This window comes from Dendrobates tinctorius, unplaced genomic scaffold (assembly GCF_039654945.1).
Source record: "Dendrobates tinctorius isolate UK_male_01 unplaced genomic scaffold, ASM3965494v1 ptg000143l, whole genome shotgun sequence".
NCBI classification, from domain to species: Eukaryota; Metazoa; Chordata; class Amphibia; order Anura; family Dendrobatidae; genus Dendrobates; species Dendrobates tinctorius.
Window position 1 is genome coordinate 14,305,402 of NW_027361810.1, and position 24,165 is coordinate 14,329,566.

At 41.8% G+C, this 24,165-nt stretch overlaps 1 protein-coding gene across 2 annotated transcripts in view; it reads right to left on the reverse strand.

Moving 5' to 3' along the window:
• The window catches only part of ZRANB3 (zinc finger RANBP2-type containing 3), a 247,059-nt gene that overhangs the window by 34,463 nt on the left and 188,431 nt on the right, over positions 1–24,165 (reverse strand). For both annotated transcript variants that reach the window (XM_073545539.1, XM_073545540.1), the window contains exons 13-14: positions 19,178–19,661; positions 3,697–3,909 (exon numbers count right to left, since the gene is read on the reverse strand). In XM_073545539.1, the coding sequence (XP_073401640.1) occupies positions 3,697–3,909; positions 19,178–19,661 (697 nt within the window). The remainder of the gene's footprint in view (positions 1–3,696; positions 3,910–19,177; positions 19,662–24,165) is intronic.

Sequence of the window (24,165 nt, forward strand, 5' to 3'; positions counted from 1 at the left end):
GGACTGTGATATACCATTTTGTTTTGTTTTTCTGTTTTGCCCCAAGGGCCGTGTTTATCTTTACTTCACCAAGGTTTATGTCGCTTGCACATAATATACCCGTGAAGGACTTAAAGAGACGGCGTTCCTGTGCCTACCTATGTGCACAGCTGAGTGAGCCGCTCTACCACAAGAGATATTGGAAAGGATCCACCAGTTTTCTCTTCGTGAAGTGCACAGACTAACAAAAGATTACATGATACACAATGTGTATCCAACACCTATGTTTCTATGTAAGATTGGGGCACGAGCGGACGCATGTTGCCCTAGGATGTGGTTCTGATCCTTGCTCCACATGATGCGGTCATGCCCAGAATTAAAGAAATACTGGAGGAAAGTAATAGGGGTGATTAGGCAAGACTTCAAGGTGGTTTTGGAAACATCCCCTTTAGCTTGTGTACTGGGATATGTGGAAGACATTCAGGCAGCTAAGCCGGGTAACGTAGTTATAGCACATACTGTTCTTAGCTAGAAAACTAACTGCACAATATTGGTTGGATACTAAGAGCCCAACAAAAGGAGTACATTAATAAAATACAATGGTTTATAAATATGGAAAAAGGGGTATATAAGTCCAGGTGCCCACAATCTGGAACTGGCAGCGCTTTGGCTGCATCATATATTCGCTGTGTCCAAAGTGCCGTCTTCTATTGAAAACAGGTAAATCCGTATGTGATCACAGAACCGTGCAGATTCACCGCATTCAATACATTTTATTGATGTAATTTCTATTGCGGAAACTCGCGTCTCCGCAAGATAAATAGACATGCTGCGGTTTGGAATGACGCGCTACATACCCATTTTCCATGGATAATCAGCCGGCGTCTGTGGATGCATAGTGGACATTTGGATTTCTTGAAATCCCATTCACTATGCTGTAACATCTGGCTGCTGCGGGTTTGATGCTGCATTAGTATGCAGCGTCAATCCAGCAGCAAATACGGATCGTCGGCACATACCCTAAGAAAAGAGGGACCACTCAAATCAACTTATGGGCTTCGTGGATTGACGAGTGATGGCTCGCATCTAGGGAATTAATGGGACGGACTACCCTTGATTTAGAGGACTCGTAGGTATTGGACCTGTTTTTACTTTAGGTAGAATAGAAATGTATATACTGAAATGAGACAAAGATAGAAATGCTTTTGTTTTAGGTTTCATTAGTAAGGTGACGAGTGTTTGAGTTGTGTTCTTGTCTTTCTTACCCTTCTATGAAGCCTCTTAATTTAATGTGGTTTTGACTATGCTTTGTGCATGTTTAAAAACTGATGGAAAAAAATTCAATATAAATATACTGCTCAAAAAAATAAAGGGAACACTTAAACAACAGAATATAACTCCAAGTGAATCAAACTTCTGTGAAATCAAACTGTCCACTTAGGAAGCAACACTGATTGACAATCAATCTGACATGCTGTTGTGCAAATGGAATAGACAACAGATGAAAATTATTGGCAATTATCAAGACACACAATAAAGGAGTGGTTCTGCAGGTGGGGACCACAGACCACATCTCAGTACCAATGCTTTCTGGTTGATGTTTTGCTAATTTTTGTATCTTGGTTCTGGTTTCACACTTGTGGTAGCATGAGATGGACTATATGGCTCAGGTAGTGCAGCTCATCCAGGATGACACATCAATGCGGGCTGAGGCAAGGTTTGCTGTGTCTGTCAGCGTAGTATCCAGAGGCTGGAGGCGCTGCCAGGAGACAGGCCAGTACACCAGGAGACGTGGAGGGGGCCCGTAGGAGGGCAACAACCCAGCTGCAGGACCGCTACCTCAGCATTTGTGCAAGGAGGAACAGGAGGAGCACTGCCAGAGCCCTGCAGGAGACGTGGAGGGGGCCCGTAGGAGGGCAACAACCCAGCTGCAGGACCGCTACCTCAGCATTTGTGCAAGGAGGAACAGGAGGAGCACTGCCAGAGCCCTGCAAAATGACCTCCAGCAGGCCACAAATGTGCATGTGTCTGCACAAACGGTTAGAAACGACTCCATGAGGATGCTCTGAGGGCCTGATGTCCACAGATGGGGGTTGTGCTCACAGCCCAACACCGTGCAGGATGCTTGGCATTTGCCACAGAACACCAGGATTGGCAAATTTGCCATTGGCGCCCTGTGCTCTTCAGAGATGAAAGCAGGTTCACACTGAGCACATGTGACAGAGTCTGGAGATGCCGTGGAGAGCAATCTGCTGCCTGCAACATCCTTCAGCATGACCGGTTTGGCAGTGGGTCAGTAATGGTGTGGGGTTGCATTTCTTTGGAGGGCCGCAAAGCCCTCCATGTGCTCGCCAGAGGTAGCCTGACTGCCATTAGGTACCGAGATGAGATCCTCAGACCCCTTGTGAGACCATATGCTGGTGCGGTTGGCCCTGGGTTCCTCCTAATGCAGGACACTGCCAGACCTCATGTGGCTGGAGAGTGTCAGCAGTTCCTGCAAGATGAAGACATTGAAGCTATGGACTGGCCCGCCCATTCCCCAGACCTGAATTCGACTGAGCACATCTGGGACATCATGTCTCGCTCCATCCACCGACGTCAAGTTGTACCACATACTGTCCAGGAGTTGGCGGATACTTTAGTCCAGGTCTGGGAGGAGATCCCTCAGGAGACCATCCGCTGCCTCATCAGTAGCATGCCCATGCATTGTAGGGAGGTCATACAGGCATGTGGAGGCCACACACAATACTGAGCATCATTTTGACTTGTTTTAAGGACATTACATTCCAGATGGGGTCAACAAACTCAACATTCCACTTTAATTTTGTGTGGGACTCCAAATCCAGGCCTCCATTGGTTAATAAATTTCATTTCCATTGATAATTTTTGTCTGATTTTGTTGTCAGCACATTCAACTTTGTACAGAACAAAGTATTCAATGAGAATATTTCATTCATTCAGATTTAGGATGTGTTATTTGAGTGTTCCCGTTATTTTTTTGAGCAGTGTCAGTGTACTTTATTAAAAAAAAAAAAAAAAACAGCCACACCATGTCAGTGCCCAAAAACAAAGCCAGATAGCTGCCTAAAAACCATTGCCCAATCAAACTAGGGAAAGTCTGTGCAGTTGGTTTGGGTAATAAGGTGCAGAAATGGGTACAAGACCAAGGCCACCGGCACCCTTTACAGCAATGACAAATGATGTTGTGTAGCTTGTGACTACACAAGTACAATATACGTAGAAAAAAACAACAGAATGTAGGGGGAGAGGACATGAAAATCAAGGAGGAGCAGTACACAGGACAGGTAGCCCAGACTGTGGGAAACCAGAGGAAAATACCAGTGCAGAGAGAAAAAATTTGCGCAGAAATTGCAGGTGATGGAGTGATAACCCCACGATGGGGACTAACAGGGTGAGAAATGCTCAGCGACAAGATGAGGTCCATGGTAGGATGGTGAAGGGGTCTAGAGCGACACCTCAGAACCCAGATACAACAATACCAGTGTCAATGTCCATGTACTGCTAAGATACCTAAAGGGAAGCAAAGCTGCACACAATGACAAACACATCACAAAAAGGTTAATTAAACAGACAGAAAAACATTGCAAGTAATTCCCCAGCCCTAAAATAAGGCAGAGCGCCATCCAATCATACGCAGCTCCGCCAACTACACAGTTTGTGGCGGTGGCCATGGAGGAAGCGTTCATTGCACATTACCTGGTTCAGTGGCTGCCGATTCCTCCCCTGGGGGGGCTTCCACGTTGTTGTTTTGGATGCTTAGTAAATTATCCCCCTGTGAGTCTCTTTGTGGAGTGGGGGGCGCCTCCTGCGGAGTGCAGGCGACAAGCTCATTATCCCCATCATACTGACTTTGATTTTCTTTCTCTTCTTGAATGCAGGATTCACTCACTGCCCGAGTCTTCTCACTAACTGTTCACAGAAAAGGGAAAAAAAAATAAGACTACAGCCCCAAGTGAAGAAATAATACTACAATCCAACTTACTAATGGTGACGACTTCTAATAGTGTATATATGATGAAAACTCTAACCCTGCGTGCTCCAATAAGACCAGAAACTTCTGTAATTTGGGGGGCATATAGCATTATTTTAGTAGTTATAGTCTTCTACATAGGAGCAGTATTATAGTAGTTATATACTTGTACATAGGGGGGAAGTATTATAGTAGTTATATACTTGTACATAGTGAGCAGTATTATAGTAGTTATATTCTTGTACATAGGGGCAGTATTATAGTAGTTATATTCTTGTACATAGGGGCAGTATTATAGTGGTTATATTCTTGTACATAGGGGCAGTATTATAGTAGTTATAGTCTTGTACATAGGGAGCAGTATTATAGTAGTTATATTCTTGTACATAGGGAGCAGCATTATAGTAGTTATATTCTTGTACATAGGGAGCAGTATTATAGTAGTTATATTCTTGTACATAGGGAGCAGTATTATAGTAGTTATATTCTTGTACATAGGGGGCAGTATTATAGTAGTTATATTCTTGTACATAGGGGCAGTATTATAGTGGTTATTTTCTTGTACATAGGGGCAGCATTATAGTAGTTATAGTCTTGTACATAGGGAGCAGTATTATAGTAGTTATATTTTTGTACACAGGGAGCAGTATTATAGTAGTTATATTTTTGTACATAGGGGCCAGTATTATAGTAGTTATATTCTTGTACATAGGAGCAGTATTAAAGTAGTTATATTCTTGTACATATTAGCAGTATTATAGTAGTTATATTCTTCTTCATAGGGGCTGTATTATAGTAGTTATATTCTTGTACATAGGGGCAGTATTATAGTAGATATATTCTTGTACATAGGAGCAGTATTATAGCAGTTATATTCTTGTACATAGGGGGCAGTATTATAGTAGTTATATTCTTGTACATAGGGGGCAGTATTATAGTGGTTATTTTCTTGTACATAGGGGCAGCATTATAGTAGTTATAGTCTTGTACATAGGGAGCAGTATTATAGTAGTTATATTTTTGTACACAGGGAGCAGTATTATAGTAGTTATATTTTTGTACATAGGGGCCAGTATTATAGTAGTTATATTCTTGTACATAGGAGCAGTATTAAAGTAGTTATATTCTTGTACATATTAGCAGTATTATAGTAGTTATATTCTTCTTCATAGGGGCTGTATTATAGTAGTTATATTCTTGTACATAGGGGCAGTATTATAGTAGATATATTCTTGTACATAGGAGCAGTATTATAGCAGTTATATTCTTGTATATAGTAGCAGTATTATAGTAGCTATATTCTTGTACATAGGAGCAGTATTATAGTAGTTATATTCTTGTACATAGGGGCAGTATTATAGTAGTTATATTCTTGTACATAGGGGCAGTATTATAGTAGTTATATTGTTGTACATAGGGGCCGGTATTATAGTAGTTGTATTCTTGTACATAGGAGCAGTATTATAGTAGTTGTATTCTTGTACATAGGAGCAGTATTATAGTAGTTATATTCTTGTACATATTAGCAGTATTATAGTAGTTATATTCTTGTACATAGGGGCAGTATTATAGTAGTTATATTCTTGTACATATTAGCAGTATTATAGTAGTTATATTCTTGTACATAGGGAGCAGTATTATAGTAGTTATATTCTTGTACATATTAGCAGTATTATAGTAGTTATATTCTTGTACATAGGGGCAGTATTATAGTAGTTATATTCTTGTACATATTAGCAGTATTATAGTAGTTATATTCTTGTACATAGGGGCAGTATTATAGTAGTTATATTCTTGTACATAGGGGCAGTATTATAGTAGTTATATTTTTGTACATAGGGGCAGTATTATAGTAGTTGTATTCTTGTACATAGGAGCAGTATTATAGTAGTTATATTCTTGTACATATTAGCAGTATTATAGTAGTTATATTCTTGTACATAGGGAGCAGTATTATAGTAGTTATATTCTTGTACATAGGGGCAGTATTATAGTAGTTATATTTTTGTACATAGGGGCAGTATTATAGTAGTTATATTCTTGTACATAGGAGCAGTATTATAGTAGTTATATTCTTGTACATAGGGGCAGTATTATAGTAGTTACAGTCATATGTAAAAGTTTGGGCACCCCTATTAATGTTAACCTTTTTTCTTTATAACAATTTTGGTTTTTGCAACAGCTATTTCAGTTTCATATATCTAATAACTGATGGACTCAGTTATATTTCTGGATTCAAATGAGGTTTATTGTACTAACAGAAAATGTGCAATCTGAATTTAAACAAAATTTGACCGGTGCAAAAGTATGGGCACCCTTATCATTTTCTTGGTTTGAACACTCCTAACTACTTTTTACTGACTTCCTGAAGCACTAAATTGGTTTTGTAACCTCATTGAGCTTTGAACTTCATAGCCAGGTATATCAAATCATGAGAAAAGGTATTTAAAGTGGCCACTTGCAAGTAGTTCTCCTATTTGATTCTCCTATGAAGAGTGGCATCATGGGCTCCTCAAAACAACTCTCGAATGATCTGAAAACAAAGATTATTCAACATAGCTTTTCAGGGGAAGGATACAAAAAGTTGTCTCAGAGATTTAACCTGTCAGTTTCCACTGTGAGGAACATAGTAAGGAAATGGAAGAACACAGGTACAGTTCTTGTTAAGCCCAGAAGTGGCAGGCCAAGAAAAATATCAGAAAGGCAGAGAAGAAGAATGGTGAGAACAGTCAAGGACAATCCACAGACCACCTCCAAAGACCTGCAGCATCATCTTGCTGCAGATGGTGTCACTGTGCATCGGTCAACAATACAGCGCATGCATAACGCCTTTTTGTATGACCAAACAACTCAATCTTTGTTTCATCAGTCCACAGGACCTTCTTCCAAAATGTAACTGGCTTGTCCAAATGTGCTTTTGCATACCTCAGGCGACTCTGTTTGTGGCGTGCTTGCAGAAACGGCTTCTTTCGCATCACTCTCCCATACAGCTTCTCCTTGTGCAAAGTGCGCTGTATTGTTGACCGATGCACAGTGACACCATCTGCAGCAAGATGATGCTGCAGGTCTTTGGAGGTGGTCTGTGGATTGTCCTTGACTGTTCTCACCATTCTTCTTCTCTGCCTTTCTGATATTTTTCTTGGCCTGCCACTTCTGGGCTTAACAAGAACTGTACCTGTGTTCTTCCATTTCCTTATTATGTTCCTCACAGTGGAAACTGACAGGTTAAATCTCTGAGACAACTTTTTGTATCCTTCCCCTGAAAAGGTATGTTGAATAATCTTTGTTTTCAGATCATTTGAGAGTTGTTTTGAGGAGCCCATGATGCCACTCTTCATAGGAGAATCAAATAGGAGAACTACTTGCAAGTGGCCACTTTAAATAGCTTTTCTCATGATTTGATACACCTGGCTATGAAGTTCAAAGCTTAATGAGGTTACAAAACCAATTTAGAGCTTCAGGAAGTCAGTAAAAAGTAGTTAGGAGTGTTCAAATCAAGAAAATGATAAGGGTGCCCATACTTTTGCACCGGTCAAATTTTGTTTAAATGCAGATTGCACATTTTCTGTTAGTACAATACAACTCATTTGAATCCAGAAATATAACTGAGTCCATCAGTTATTAGATATATGAAACTGAAATAGCTGTTGCAAAAACCAAAATTGTTATAAAGAAAAAAGGTTAACATTAATAGGGGTGCCCAAACTTTTACATATGACTGTATATTCTTGTACATAGGAGCAGTATTATAGTAGTTATATTCTTGTACATAGGAGCAGTATTATAGTAGTGATATTCTTGTACATAGGGGCAGTATTATAGTAGTTATATTCTTGTACATAGGAGCAGTATTATAGCAGTTATATTCTTGTACATAGTAGCAGTATTATAGTAGTTATATTCTTGTACATAGGGGCAGTATTATAGTAGTTACAGTCATATGTTAAAGTTTGGGCACCCCTATTAATGTTAACCTTTTTTCTTTATAACAATTTTGGTTTTTGCAACAGCTATTTCAGTTTCATATATCTAATAACTGATGGACTCAGTTATATTTCTTGATTTAAATGAGGTTTATTGCACTAACAGAAAATGTGCAATCTGCATTTAAACAAAATTTGACCGGTGCAAAAGTATAGGCACCCTTATCATTTTCTTGATTTGAACACTCCTAACTACTTTTTACTGACTTCCTGAAGCACTAAATTGGTTTTGTAACCTCATTGAGCTTTGAACTTCATAGCCAGGTGTATCAAATCATGAGAAAAGGTATTTAAAGTGGCCACTTGCAAGTAGTTCTCCTATTTGATTCTCCTATGAAGAGTGGCATCATGGGCTCCTCAAAACAACTCTCAAATGATCTGAAAACAAAGATTATTCAACATAGCTTTTCAGGGGAAGGATACAAAAAGTTGTCTCAGAGATTTAACCTGTCAGTTTCCACTGAGAGGAACATAGTAAGGAAATGGAAGAACACAGGTACAGTTCTTGTTAAGCCCAGAAGTGGCAGGCCAAGAAAAATATCAGAAAGGCAGAGAAGAAGAATGGTGAGAACAGTCAAGGACAATCCACAGACCACCTCCAAAGACCTGCAGCATCATCTTGCTGCAGATGGTGTCACTGTGCATCGGTCAACAATACAGCGCACTTTGCACAAGGAGAGTATGGGCGAGTGATGCGAAAAAAAACGTTTCTGCAAGCACGCCACAAACAAAGTCGTCTGAGGTATGCAAAAGCACATTTGGACAAGCCAGTTACATTTTGGAAGAAGGTCCTGTAGACTGATGAAACAAAGATTGAGTTGTTTGGTTATACAAAAAGGCGTTATGCATGGAGGCTAAAAAACACAGCATTCCAAGAAAAACACTTGCTACCCACAGTAAAATTTGGTGGAGGTTCCATCATGCTTTGAGGATGTGTGGCCAATGCCGGCACCAGGAATCTTGTTAAAGTCGGTATCAGCAGATTCTTGACAATAATGTGCAAGAATCAGTGACGAAGTTTGCAGGGGATGGATATTTCAGCAAGACAATGATCCAAAACACCGCTCCAAATCTACTCAGGCATTCATGCAGAGGAACAATTACAATGTTCTGGAATGGCCATCCCAGTCCCCAGACCTGAATATCATTGAACATCTGTGGGATGATTTGAAGCGGGCTGTCCATGCTCGGCGACCATCAAACTTAACTGAACTGGAATTGTTTTGTAAACAGGAATGGTCACAAATACCTTCATCCAGGAACTCATTAATAGCTACAGGAAGCGACTAGAGGCTGTTATTTTTGCAAAAGGAGGATCTACGAAATATTAATGTCACTTTCATGTTGAGGTGCCCATACTTTTGCACCGGTCAAATTTTGTTAAAATGCAGATTGCACATTTTCTGTTAGTACAATAAACCTCATTTGAATCCAGAAATATAACTGAGTCCATCAGTTATTAGATATATGAAACTGAAATAGCTGTTGCACAAACCAAAATTGTTATAAAGAAAAAAGGTTAACATTAATAGGGGTGCCCAAACTTTAACATATGACTGTATATTCTTGTGCATAGGGGGCAGTATTATAGTAGTTACATTTTTGTACATAGAGGCAGTATTATAGTAGTTATATTCTTGTACATAGGGGCAGTATTATAGTAGTTATATTCTTGTACATAGGGGCAGTATTATAGTAGTTATATTCTTGTACATAGGGGGCAGTATTATAGTAGTTATATTCTTGTACATAGGGGCAGTATTATAGTAGTTATATTCTTGTACATAGGAGCAGTATTATAGTAGTTATATTCTTGTACATAGAGGCAGTATTATAGTAGTTATATTCTTGTACATAGGGGCAGTATTATAGTAGTTATATTCTTGTACATAGAGGCAGTATTATAGTAGTTATATTCTTGTACATAGGGGCAGTACTTTGATCAGTTGTCATGTCGCTTCCTTTCAGCTCATATAAAATACATTACTCAGCAGGGGGTGAAAAGTATAGAAGAAAGATACTATAATATAAAATATATATATATATATATATATATATATACACACACACATACACACAGTATATTTCTGTGCTTTCCAACCTACTTTGGTTCCTGAGAATTTCAGTTTAGTTTCTCACATTAATTTTCATCTCTGTCCTCCGCTATGAATGTATCAATCTTCCAAATACCAACTCGTCGTTGGTAAATGTAAAGCACCACATGGGGAGCAGTGCTTCAGAGCTCACGTGAAAGGTAACACTTATAGCATTGAATCTTGGATTCCTAAACCAATCTGCTGGAATGATTAAACTATGTTCTCGCGGTGAAATATATGCACTGATGTAGACAAACTGGCAGAAAGCGATTATTATTGCTCTCCTATAAACCAAGAGAACAGAATCATTTTGTATCAGTCTTAAAAGCAAAAAAAAAGTCAATTTAGATTAAAAAATAAATCAGTTTTCCTAATGTTCTTGTTTAAAAATCCGTTTTGGATATATAGTTCCTATGCAGACCTGTGTGCCACCATGGTTACAGGCTACAAACAAATTTTGTGTCGTCTGGTCCTGCAGTCTTGTGTTACTCCATTCTCTCGGATTCATTTTATACTGAGCAGAGGTGATGATCTGCAGGGACTGACAGGAGGCAGCATTGTATAGAGAGGACTGAGAGGAGTGATGTTCTGCAGGGACTGACAGGATGCAGCATTGTATAGAGAGGACTGAGAGGAGTGATTTCTGCAGTAGGCTGTATAGAGGGAAGCCAAGACAAGTAGTATATAGGTGGGCTGAGAGGAGTGATGTATTGCAGGATGGGGCTGTATATTGAGATGACTAAGAGGAGCTATTTACTACAGAATGGGGCTTTATATTGTGTGGGCTGAGAAAAGCGATGTATTTCAGAAACAGGCTTTATATTGAGAGGGCTGATAGGTCCAATGTATGGCAGAATGGGATAATATATTAAGATGGCTGAGAGGAGTGATGTGCTTCAGGATGGGGTTGCATATACAGGCGCTGAAAAGAGTGATGTAAAGGAGGAGTGTGTAAATAACGAAGCTAAGAGAATCTATGTTCTGCAGGAGATGGCTGAATATAGTATATAGATGGGCTCAGAGGAGCAATGTACTGCAGGATGGGGCTGTATAATGAAGGGCTACGAGGAGCAATGTACTGCAGGATGGGGCTGTATATTGAAGCAGCTGAGAGGAGCGATGTACTGCAGGATAAGTCTGATGGCAGACAGAAGTGGCAAACTGCAGGTAACTGAGCAGGTGCAATTACCGATGTATTGGAACCACAATCTCACACATCAGCAGAAAGTTGTTGATCCTTTCAGATAATGCAGAGGTGAGGAGAATGTAGAGGGGCTAAAAAAAAGTTATTTTGTGCAGGAGAAGGTTATGTATAATGTATAGATGGGCTGAAAGGAGTGATGTATAGTAGGATGGGGATGAATATTGAAAGGACCAAAAAAGCAATGTACTGCAGGATGGGGCTTCATTGATGTTATGCGAGGAGAGATGTACCATAGGATGGAGTTATATATACAGGGGCTGTGAAGAGTGATGCACTGCAGGAGACTGTATATAGAGCGGCTAAGAGAAGTTATTCTCTGCAGGAGTTGGTTGCATATAGTATATAGATGGGCTAATAGAGGCGGTGTACTGCAGTACTGGGTTGGATAATGACAGGACTGAGGCGTTCCATGGAAAATTAAGAATTGCTGATCAGATCTTGCACTGATCACAGCTGATCACTGATAGTGCACATGCCCCTGTAAGAACGTGAGCAAGATGCCATAGCCACCACCTGACACAGAACTTGGCAGTGCCGGACGATCCTCTTACAGTTGTGGCCAAAAGTATGGACACCCCTGCAATTCTGTCAGATAATACTCAGTTTTTTCCTGAAAATGATTGCAAACACAAATTCTTTGGTATTATTATCTTCATTTAATTTGTCTTAAATGAAAAAACACAAAAGAATTGTCCTAAAGCCAAATTGGATATAATTCCACACCAAACATAAAAAAGAGGGTGGACAAAAGTATTGGCACTGTTGGAAAAATCATGTGATGCTTCTCTAATTTGTGTAATTAACAGCACCTGTAACTTACCTGTGGCACCTAACAGGTGTTGGCAATAACTAAATCTCACTTGAAGCCAGTTGACATGGATTAAAGTTGACTCAACCTCTGTCCTGTGTCCTTGTGTGCACCACATTGAGCATGGAGAAAAGAAAGAAGACCAAAGAACTGTCTGAGGACTTGAGAAACCAAATTGTGAGGAAGCATGAGCAATCTCAAGGCTACAAGTCCATCTCCAAAGACCTGAATGTTCCTGTGTCTACCGTGCGCAGTGTCATCAAGAAGTTTAAAGCCCATGGCACTGTGGCTAACCTCCCTAGATGTGGACGGAAAAGAAAAATTGACAAGAGATTTCAACGCAAGATTGTGCGGATGTTGGATAAAGAACCTCGACTAACATCCAAACAAGTTCAAGCTGCCCTGCAGTCCGAGGGTACAACAGTGTCAACCCGTACTATCCGTCGGCGTCTGAATGAAAAGGGACTGTATGGTAGGAGACCCAGGAAGATCCCACTTCTTACCCCGAGACATAAAAAAGCCAGGCTGGAGTTTGCCAAAACTTACCTGAAAAAGCCTAAAACATTTTGGAAGAATGTTCTCTGGTCAGATGAGGGAAAAATTGGACCTTTTTGGGCAAAGGCATCAACATAGAGTTTACAGGAGAAAAAAAGAGGCATTCAAAGGAAAGAACACGGTCCCTACAGTAAAACATGACGGAGGTTCCCTTGATGTTGTGGGGTTGCTTTGCTGCCTCTGGCACTGGACTGCTTGACCGTGTGCATGGCCTTATGAAGTCAGAAGACTACCAGCAAATTTTGCAGCATAATGTAGGGCCCAGTGTGAGAAAGCTGGGTCTCCCTCAGAGGTCATGGGTCTTCCAGCAGGACAATGACCCAAAACATACTTCAAAAAGCACTAGAAAATAGTTTGAGAGAAAGCACTGGAGACTTCTAAGGTGGCCAGCAATGAGTCCAGACCTGAATCCCATAGAACACCTGTGGAGAGATCTAAAAATGGCAGTTTGGAGAAGGCACCTTTCTAATATCAGGGATCTGGAGCAGTTTGCCAAAGAAGAATGGTCTAAAATTCCAGCAGAGCATTGTAAGAAACTCATTGATGGTTACCGGAAGCGGTTGGTCGCAGTTATTTTAGCTACAGGTTGTGCAACCAAGTATTAGGCTGAGGGTGCCAATAATTTTGTCTGGCCCATTTTTGGAGTTTTGTGTGAAATGATCAATGTTTTGCTTTTTGCTTCATTCCCTTTTGTGTATTTTTCATTTAAGACAAATTAAATGAAGATAATAATACCAAAGAATTTGTGTTTGAGTATTATCTGACAGAATTGCAGGGGTGTCAATACTTTTGGCCACAACTGTAAAAATAAATTGGCACGGACTGTTGAAAGCGTGCTTGCTGTAAGATGTAATTATCACACATGGACAGCTTTTCAATACCAGAAAAATGGCGCAGTATCCTTTATAAATGTTTTCCACATGTTTTTTTTTCTCATTTCTGTAATTTCCAGTTTCTCAGGGGATTTAGAGCGATGATGGAGTTGCAGGCAAAATACTATAATCGGAGTGAACAGGATGTATAACAATATAACGCACAGGAGATTATCACAGTATTATCCTCTATTCTGCATTGCTTCCCTATTACTTACAGCACGGGGGGGGATGATCCCTTGTAATGTACAGGCCGAGCCTCAGAGGTGTCTAATTAGCCTCATATGATCACCAATCCGTGTCATCGTCCGGATATCGGCAGTTACAGCTGCTAACGAGTGTGATTATTACTACTGCCTGATAATTATACTGCACTCCGCCGCAGCTAGAAAGAGATCGCTGTGACCATCTCTATGTAGGAGAGCGAGATACCTGCGATTTATATACACAACTCATGGAGAAAAGGTCTCAGTCGGCAGATTTCAGCATCAGAATTTACCTGGTGGGCTTAAGACTTCTTAAAGGGGTTGTTCAGAATTAGGAAAGAATGGCTGCCTCCTATTTACCCCCTGCCATAAACACCACCCAATGTGAGTATTGACGGTCTGCTATTGCAAATTATTACTATTTAAAGGAGTAGCCCTCTGCAAAACCCACGTGCACACAAGGGACAACACTATTTCTGACCAGTATATGACTTTTACCCTACATTTTTTCCCCTCTGCAGGATCTATTATTTTAATTTGTCTCTGAGCTCGTGGAGGGGACACCAGCTGCTATGATGTCTCCCATACACAGCAACATGAGGGATTCCTGCTCTTCCTCTATGCAGCACATGATCACCATTTTTCCCCTCTACATACTCTCTCTAATTTTCAGTTGTCTCTGAGCTTGTGGCTGTAGACTAGCAACTATAATATCTCCTGTACACTGCACACAAGGACATGAGCACGTTCTTCTCTCCTTTTCCTATGTATACCATGTTCAGAAGCAGCATGGAGAAAATTATACAGCTGTACTGAGCAATGTGGCTGTGAATCCAGCTCTGTGGTCTTACTAGAAAGCACCAGCACATGTCACAATACGTCTGTATTAGCGCCCCTTCTCTCACTTTTTTTTTTCTTGCTCCTCTTCCTCTCTCCACAGCAGAGGCGTAGCTAGGGTTTTGGTTCGGGGGGGGGGGGGGGGGCGAAACTTCTGAGTGGGCCCCTAACCAGGTAACCTTGATTATAACTGGGTGACGCACCTTAATAGTGGAGGAGAACCTCAGCAGATGACCGCGCTGTTATTGAAAATAATTGCTATATAAAGACCAACATTGATATTACTGCCATATGGTCAGTGGTAGATACCCGTCCTACAGAACATACTGTATAAGATCACAGCACAGCTACAGATAATAACCTACCACTGACGTTCTTTCTGAAAGAACCGTTCACTTTTCACGTTTTTTCCATCTGGCCCAGACCGACATGACAACTTCTCCAGCCAGGACTCGGCTACAGAGAATACAACAAAGACATGTTTCACTTCTCACATTTTCAGCACTGTCCAAAACGGGACTATTCCCAACCTGCACAAACTCCTCATCCTGCTGATGCCCCAATGCTGATCCGCTGCGGTCATATGTGACCCTATTAATGCACCTGCTGTGTGGCCCTGTGTGACCTCTAAATTTTAAAGCAACCCTCTAGAAAATACTAAGGCCGGGTGCAAATGCCCTAGAAAACAGTGCCCACATTTTGTCCCCTAGAACGTAATAATGCTTTTTTTTTACTCTATATTGTATAATGCTCTCCCCATAGGCAGACTCTATACTGTACATAATGCACTCCCCATAGGCAGACTCTATAGTATAATGAATTCCACATAGGCAGCCTCTGTAGTGTAATGCACCCCCATAGGCAGCCTCTATAATGTAATGCACCCCCATAGCCACCCTCTGTAGTATAATGCACCCCCACAGCCACCCTCTGTAGTGTAATGTACCCCCATAGCCACCCTCTGTATATGCACCCCCATAGCCACCCTCTGTATATGCACCCCCATAGCCATCCTCTGTATATGCACCCCCATAGCTACCCTATGCATATGCACCCCCCATAGCAATCCTCTGTATATGCACCCCCCATAGCAATCCTCTGTATATGCACCCCCATAACCACCCTCTGTATTGCACCCCCATAGCCATCCTCTGTATATGCACCCCCTTAGCTACCCTCTGTATATGCACCCCCATAGCCACTCTCTGTACATGCACCCCCCATAGCGATCCTCTGTATATGCAACCTCATAACCACCCTCTGTATTGCACCCCCCTATACATCCTCTGTATATGTACCCCCATAGCTACCCTATGCATATGCACTCCCATAGCCATCCTCTGTATATGCACCCCCATAGCTACCCTATGCATATGCACCCCCATAGCCATCCTCTGTATATGCACCCCCATAGCGATCCTCTGTATATGCACCCCCATAGCCATCCTCTGTATATGCACCCCCCATAGCGATCCTCTGTATATGCACCCCCATAGCCATCCTCTGTATATGTACCCCATAGCGATCCTCTGTATATGCACCCCCATAGCCATCCTCTGTATATGCACCCCCATAGCGATCCTCTGTATATGCACCCCCATAGCGATCCTCTGTATATGCACCCCCCATAGCGATCCTCTGTATATGCACCCCCATAACCACCCTCTGTATTGCACCCCCCATAGCCATCCTCTGTATTGCACCCCCATAGCGATCCTCTGTATATGCAACCCCATAACCACCCTCTGTATTGCACCCCCATAGCCACTCTCTATATATGCACCCCCATAGCCACCCTCTGTATATGCACCCCCATAACCACCCTCTGTATTGCACCGCCATAGCCATCCTCTGTATATGCACCCCCATAGCTACCCTCTGTAGGATAATGCACCACTCCCCCATAAACTAAATACTGACCTCTCTTGCTCCTGGTTCCTGCGCTGATCCCGCTCATCTCCGACTTCAGGCGCCGGGTACTGACGTCATCGCGCCCCCTGTCAGTGTCGATGACGTCAGACGCTGACAGGGGGATGATGATAGAAGGAGGGCTCGCTCCTTCTGTCATCAATGCGGTCAGCTGTGTCGGCATGTAGCCGACACCGCTGACCCTGTGATGACGGGCGGGGGGCCCACTGCTGGCACCGGGCCCCCCCGCCGGCTCAGGGGCCCATAGCGGCCAGACTCTCCCTGCTCTGCCGCAAAGTGCATCTGTAGCGTAGCGCCGGGTGGGCCCCCTGAGAGTGAGGGGCCCGGGGCCACCGGCCCCTCTGCCCCCCCCGGTAGCTGCGCTACTGCTCCACAGACATTAGCTGTAATCAATGCATGTCAGACGGATTTTGGCAACATTTCTGATTGGTGACTTCACAAGGTAGAGAGATAAAAAAAAAAAAAAAGTGTCTCTAAAGTGGAGAATAATGAATATTTCTCTTATAAGATATATTACAAGGTTTCTTATATTAACTTGTACGATTGATTTATGCAAAGTTTTCTGAAACTCGCACGGACCATTCAGCCTTTTCTTGAGACGTCTATGAATATGGCAGCTCTAGAATGAAGTGTTATTTTTTTTATATAACGTTATGGAGCATTTTTCCTTGGAATATGCAGATTTTGTATGAAATCTAAGTGCACTTGCTGGAATATAATTATCCTCACAGTATCTCCGATCCTTAATGAACCCTAGTTCTCCGGTCCACGAGTTCCGCGCCAATCTCACGTCGGGAATCCAAAAATAAGCAAATTACAACCGGTTTCTTTTTTTTTTTTGCAAATTAAGGAATGTATCTCCGGACTCCAGAGTTCTAGAACAATGGAAACTTTAGCAGAATGCAGGAAACTTTGTGGCATGGTCCCGGGCACGCGGCAGAGAGTTAGAATGAAATGCAAACGCAGCATCATTAGTCTGTGAAAGAACTAAAAATCTATAATTTCATTGCCCTTTTGATCATAAATCTCCAGACGGGGAAAGAAAACAGCAGGGCGATGAATGTTAGGCTTATTTGCTGCCATGGAAACGGGACCTCCGCTCCTGCCCATTGAATTCGTGTCCCGCTGACATTAATCAGAAACGTCCATTTGTGCCAAGCTTAATGCCATGCCATAGCAGATCTCAACATACGTTCTTGACAGAAATTGGCACCTTTCACTTTCCGAGGAGACACATTCACAGATTGATGCTCAGGTAGGATTTTTGTCCCCTGTGCAGACATCTGAAATATGCATCACCTCGTTTGCCTCCATCACATTCGGCTTCTTAAAGGTGAATTTGCCATTGACCGTATTATACCATTTATAATGCTCCTATAATATAGGAGGCGGATGGAAGCTGCTTAAAGGGATATTCCCACAATCGTCCATCATCATCTTCCCTGTTTCCTCTCACTGTGCAGCCGCAGTGAAAAGGAGTTTGGATCGGTGCTCAAAAGAGCGGAGTGCTGAGGAAGACCCCCACTCTACAGCCGCTGTCACAGAGGAAGGAGGAGGAGGAGCAGCAAGAAGTAGGAGGAAGAAGGAGACAGAAGAAAATGAAAGAAAAGGAGGAAGAAAGAAGAAAAAAATGAAAGAATGGAGAGGATGAAGGAAAAATGAAAAAGGAAGATAAAAGAAGGAAGCATGAAGAGGAATAATCAAGAAAAAAAGAAGGAAGAGGAAGGAAGAAAAAGAAGCAGGAAGAATGAAAAAGTGATAGGTGGAAGGAATAAAGGAGGAGGAAGAAGAAAAAAATGAATAAAGGTGAAGGAAGAGGCTAAAGGAAAAATTAAGAAAAAAGGGAAGAAAGAAAAAGAAAGTAAGAATCAAGAAAGAAAAGAGCAGGAAGAGGAAGAAGGAAGAAAGAAAAAGGAAGGAAGAAGAGGAAGGAAAAGGAGGAAGAAAGAGGAAGGATAAAGGAGGAAGGTAGAAAGAAAAAATAAGAAAACGGAAGAAAGGAAAAAAAAAATGAAGAAAAAGGAGGAAGGAAGAGGATCAAGGAGAATGAAGTAAAATGGACGAAGGAAGAAAAAAGGAAAAGGAAGTTAGAAACAACAAAGAAGGAGGGAGAAGGTAGAGGAAGAAGGATGAAGACAAAAGGAAGGAAGAATCAAAGAAGAAAAAAGAAAGAAGGAATAAAAAGAATGAAGGTGGTAGAGGAAAAAATAAGATCTAGAATTAAATAATAAAACTAATTAAAAAAAATAAAAAATATAAGTAATACTAAAATAAAATTAATAAAGTCCCTGAATGATCGTTTTAAATGATAAAAATAAAAAAGAAATGTAATCATACATATAAAATAACTATCAAAATAATTAAAAAAAATTGCAACCCCCCAAACGCTCCGGTACACTAATCTAAAACCAACTAGGCTAAATTGGAAATGACAAACACTGATAAAAAATATACTTTTTTTGGGGTAACACTAAATAAATGACAAGAAGGTTTAGAAACTATAGTGGACAGAACTTTACTTTTAGGATACACTGCAACAAATCTCTATCTCTACAACCACTATCAAATAGAGTGCAATTACAAATTCTGTCTGCCTTCTGCCACCATTGGGGGGCACTTATGAGCTTACTGTATAATGAATTTGTAGAACTGATGGCAGAAGGTGGATAATCACGGTATCACCATAAGGACTTTTCGTTTCCTAATCTTACACCTACCTTTTCTGTTCCTTGGACTTTCACAGATCTCGCAATACGGCAGTAAGGAGTTATTGGTGTATGTACAGGCCGGGCAGTTCCACTGCTTCTCCGAGAGGGCAGGTCTTGGAGGGGTAAGTAAAGCCCCCTCTGAAAGTCCCCGCGTCTTAGGTGAAGAAAACAAGGAATTAGGTTTGCCACTCCAGGACTTTCTCTTTCCACAGTTGGCACTTTTAGGGGTGGATATAGGGGTCTGGCTGCCCGATGGTCGGAAACGTTTGGCTTGATGTTCAAACTCTTCATCGGGAAAGAGTTCGTCAACATCAACGACTTCACTGTCATCTGATGGGGCTTTGGTGACGAACACTTCTTCTACAGCTTTGTCGTCTATCTCCCCATCGACTTCTACACCTTCTTCTTCTCTAGAAATGTTCTTTCGTTTTTTCTCTACCTCCATCCTGGGTGAGAAGAAGGAGCGGATGTCGTGCTGCTTTTCTTTTTCGAACTGAGAAGAGATAGAATTTAACATGTAATAGAACTTCATTCACTTTAATAGAGCGAATCTGCAGAACCTCACACAGCTAAGTGTCACCCACAAACTTATGTGTTTATTTATTGGGATTTTATGTGACACCAACACAAAGTAGCGAGTATTTGTGACATGTAAAGGAAATGATTCAGGGTATTCTAAATATTTTACAAATATAAATCTGAAAATTGTGACATGCATTTGCATTCAACCCCCTGGACCACCTTTCCCTGCTCCATCCATCTTACCATCAACTCTGACCAGCTTCCCTGCCCCTGCTGAAGAAAAGCCTCCACACAGCATAATGCTGCCACCACCATGTGTGATGGTGGGGATGATGTTTTCAGGGTGATATGCAGTGTAAGTTTTCCGCCCGAAAAGTTCTACTTTGGTCTCATCTGACCAGAGCGCATTCTTCAACTTGTCATTTTGTCCCCTACCTGGCTTTCTGTAAATAGGACTTCTTATGGCTTTAGTAAATGGATTTTTCTTGCCACTCTTATATAAAGTCCAGATTTGTGGAGTATACGATTAATATTTGTCCTGTGTACAGATTCTCCCACCTGAGCTGTGGATCTCTTCAGCTCCTCTGGAGTGATCGTGGGCCTTTTGGCTGCTTCTCTAATTAGTGCTCTCCTTGCTTGAGATGTTAGATTAGGTGGACGGCCATGTCTCGGTAGGTTTGCAGTTGTGCCATACTCATTTCATTTTGGGATAATGGATAGAACAGTGCTCCATGAAATGTTCAGAGCTTGGGCTATTTTTTTAATTTATTTTTAACTTAATCCTGCTTTACCATTCTCTATAATGTTGTCCCTAACCTGTCTGGTGGGCTTCTTGGTTTTCATGATGCTGTTGATGTTCTCAAATGTTGATGTTGATGTTCTCAAACAAACCTCTGATGCCTTCACAGAGCAGCTGTAGTTATACTGATAAGAAATCACACACAAGTGGATGCAATATACTAATTATGTGCCTTCTGCAGGTGATTGGTCACTCACAATTTTATTTGGGAGTATCAGACTACAAAAATCTCAATACAAATGCATCTCATAATTTTTACATTTATATTTTAAAAACAATTCGAAAACCTTGTATCATTTCCTTTACACAAAAAAATCACAATAAAAAAAAATAAAGTTTTTGGGTTTAACGTGACAAAATGTGGAAAAGTTTTTTTCAAAGACACTGTATATACTGCATTACTACCATACTGGCTAAACCTGTAAAATGGAATTAATTTGCGCACAAATTGACCAATAAAGTTAGTTAGATTTCTTTTTGGTCGCATACATTTGGAGGTGACGACTGCCTCCTTCTCCATAGATGGCGGTGGTCACACAGGCAGCTGTCATTCCCCAGCAGAGAGCCGCCGTCTAGAGCAATGCAATGTTAATAACAGTTTGTGATGACCTTTGCAGAGTTAATTTCTCAGGATGGTGCACAATAGTTTTGCAATTAACATATACACAATAAACTGAAAATAGAATTTATTTATTACAGAGCCAGGGCCCCCAGAGGTGCGGGGGACGCAGTAATTTATAAAAGTTGCTAGGATGCCTTCGCTCCTCGCAGTAACCACTTGTTATTAATAAGGGAGAAGGGGCGCTTTCTCCAGAGCTCTCTTTCGGAGCAGTCACCGATCAGTGTCATCGTGCTTCAGATTAGACTGAGATTCACTTGCACATAGTAATTAAACCTCCGCGGCTCCTGGCTGAACTGTCTAAAATCAAAAAATATAACAAAAGCTCAATGGCACCCCCACAACTCTGCAAAGTCATGTAACTAAGGGGCACAGAGCACATCTGGAAGTATCTGACTATACGATCTACGGAGGTAGACCATGTAGAGACCAATACACTGGTAACTAGCTGTATGATCCGACCACTGATCCGTCCTGTCTCCAGCCCCGAGGAGATCACGCTCCTGATATCTGCCTACAAAGATCTCCTGCACAGTTATGGGAGCGCTGCCTTTTACCATGTATGTGCTTGGTGATGTTTTGGCCGAGGATCCTGAGGCTTGTACCCAGGATGGTGTTTAGTGTTAATGCAATTTATTATTAAATTCTATTATTGCTACTTTATGTACCTCATAGGTATCTAGCCATCTTCCACGTATTTTCTACCTCAGTCTATTAAATTACCTCCCTCCATCTTACCCATCCATCCCTCCCTCCATCTTACCCATCCATCCCTCCCTCCATCTTACCCATCCATCCCTCCCTCCATCTACCCATCCATCCCTCCCTACATCTACCCATCCATCCCTCCCTACATCTACCCATCCATCCCTCCCTCCCTACATCTACCCATCCATCCTTCCCTCCCTCCATCTACCCATCCATGCCTCCATCTACCCATCCATCCCTCCCTACATCTACCCATCCATCCCTCCCTACATCTACCCATCCATCCTTCCCTCCCTCCATCTACCCATCCATGCCTCCATCTACCCATCCATCCATTCCTCCATGTACCTCTAGATTACTCCATCTATCCATATAATGTATCTCTTGATCTTCCGCTCTGTCTATCGACCTCTCAATCGCTCTCTCTATACCAGATCACATCTATCTTCTCTATGTATCACGTATATATCTACTCTTATCTACATAATCTATCCCCTATTTATGTCACATCCATCTTCTCTATGTGACAGCCAGGACACTGTCATATCTAGCTCTCCGCAGATCTATCGTCGCCATCTACCTGTCCCCATATAAAATCTATCCACAGTGAAGGCAAGTACCTGTACACACTGGGCCTCATTCATCAGCACGGTCTATGGTCCATCCCAGTGCAGCTTCCTTTTCTCATTCAGATCTAGTAAAATGACAGCTGGGCTCGGACTGGATGCATGTTATATAGAGACACTAAATCCAGTGCTTTATGCTAAGTTCTTATTCACTCAGGTATAAAACAAACAAAAAAAAAAAAATAGAATAAAAAATGCGATCTAAACATCGTATTTAACCCAAAATGATACCCAATGTAAAAGGACAATAACCTGCTCCTCTGATGGAAGAAAAAGCAAGAAAATGCTGGGATGTAAAGTCCGGCATCACAAAGAAAACAAATACATATACGGTACTTTTTTTTTTTTTGCATTGCTCCTATGGTAATGATGTGAGGCCATAAGCAGAAACCTGTCAAACTCTTAAGAATCGTGAAACGGTGGCATGATTTTGTTTCCCACCATACTAAAAAAAGGGTCTAAAACTTTTACAATAAATTATGCATAGCTAAAACACACAGTCAAAAATAGAAAAACAAAAAGTTACCGATTCCGAAAAGCGGAGATAAAAAAAAAGGTATAAAGAGATAAAAAAAAAAGTCATTAAAGGGTTAATACAGTCCTATCACGTGCCGATCCGCTGCTCTGAGCTGAACTCTGTCCTTTTCCCGTCGCCTTGTTTATTTGCCGCTAGACAAGCAGTTTTCCATCTTTATATTCCCGCAGCGGTAGATTTACACACCGGCACATACGGGCGGTTTCATAGCATGTATCTGCAGCGGCGGATGATCTGCCATAACACTTGGCACCAGCAGCTGCTGCGTTTGTTCTTTTAGCCCGTTAACATCACCCGGGATATAATATGTCGCTTACTTTTTCTTAATTACCAGTGAGCCGGCTATTAAAGAGCGCGGCAGGGGTGCGCCGGGGGCGTTTGCTGGCTTAGCTCTTTTTCTCGCTTCCTCTTTTTATACGGTGAGTGAAGCGGCTTTCTGCTGTGGGTCTTGGCTACAGGACCATGGACAGCAAATCACACTCAACAGTGCCAGGCAGCGCCTGCAGAGGACGGCAGGGCCGAGGGGACGCCGCCAGAGGTTTCCAGACGTGTCATGTGCCCCCACTGGAGAGATACTGTCAGCGCTGCACGGTGCCGAGTCTTCTCTCTTGGTCGGAGATGTGCTCTTTAAATATTGCTGCTCGTTGGTACAGAAATAGCCAGCTGATATAATTGGGTCTTCTAGAGAGCCTTTCACACCCGGCGTAGCCCGGGGCACGTCAGCTGAGCCACTAATGAGCGCCAGCTATCATACAATGCCCTGCTAGCACTGGGGGGTCAGCCACCGATGCAAGGAGTGAGCGGAGAGGTAGGGACGGGAAATAGCTGCAAGTGCGGCAACGGCGTGCTCTTTATCTCTACAGATAAGCAGATGCTCATCTGCGTTGCAATACACAGAAATTTAGAACAGGGTCTAAAAAAAGAATAAAAAAAGAATAAAAAATGATGCAGTGAAATAGGGAAGGGGGGCAGGTACAAAGTGTCCCCTTGCATCTGTTTACTCTATTTAGGAAAGTGTTAGGATTTCCACGCTTTACAACATTTTGTATCAGGGTCTCCTCTTCGACCGCTGCCGACATGGGAAGGGATGGATTGAATTTGGTAACCATATGCAATCTGATGGGATGTAAAAATCTGATCTTTCTAGGAAATAAATCTACAAACTGCAGCGTATAAAAGTGCACCGGC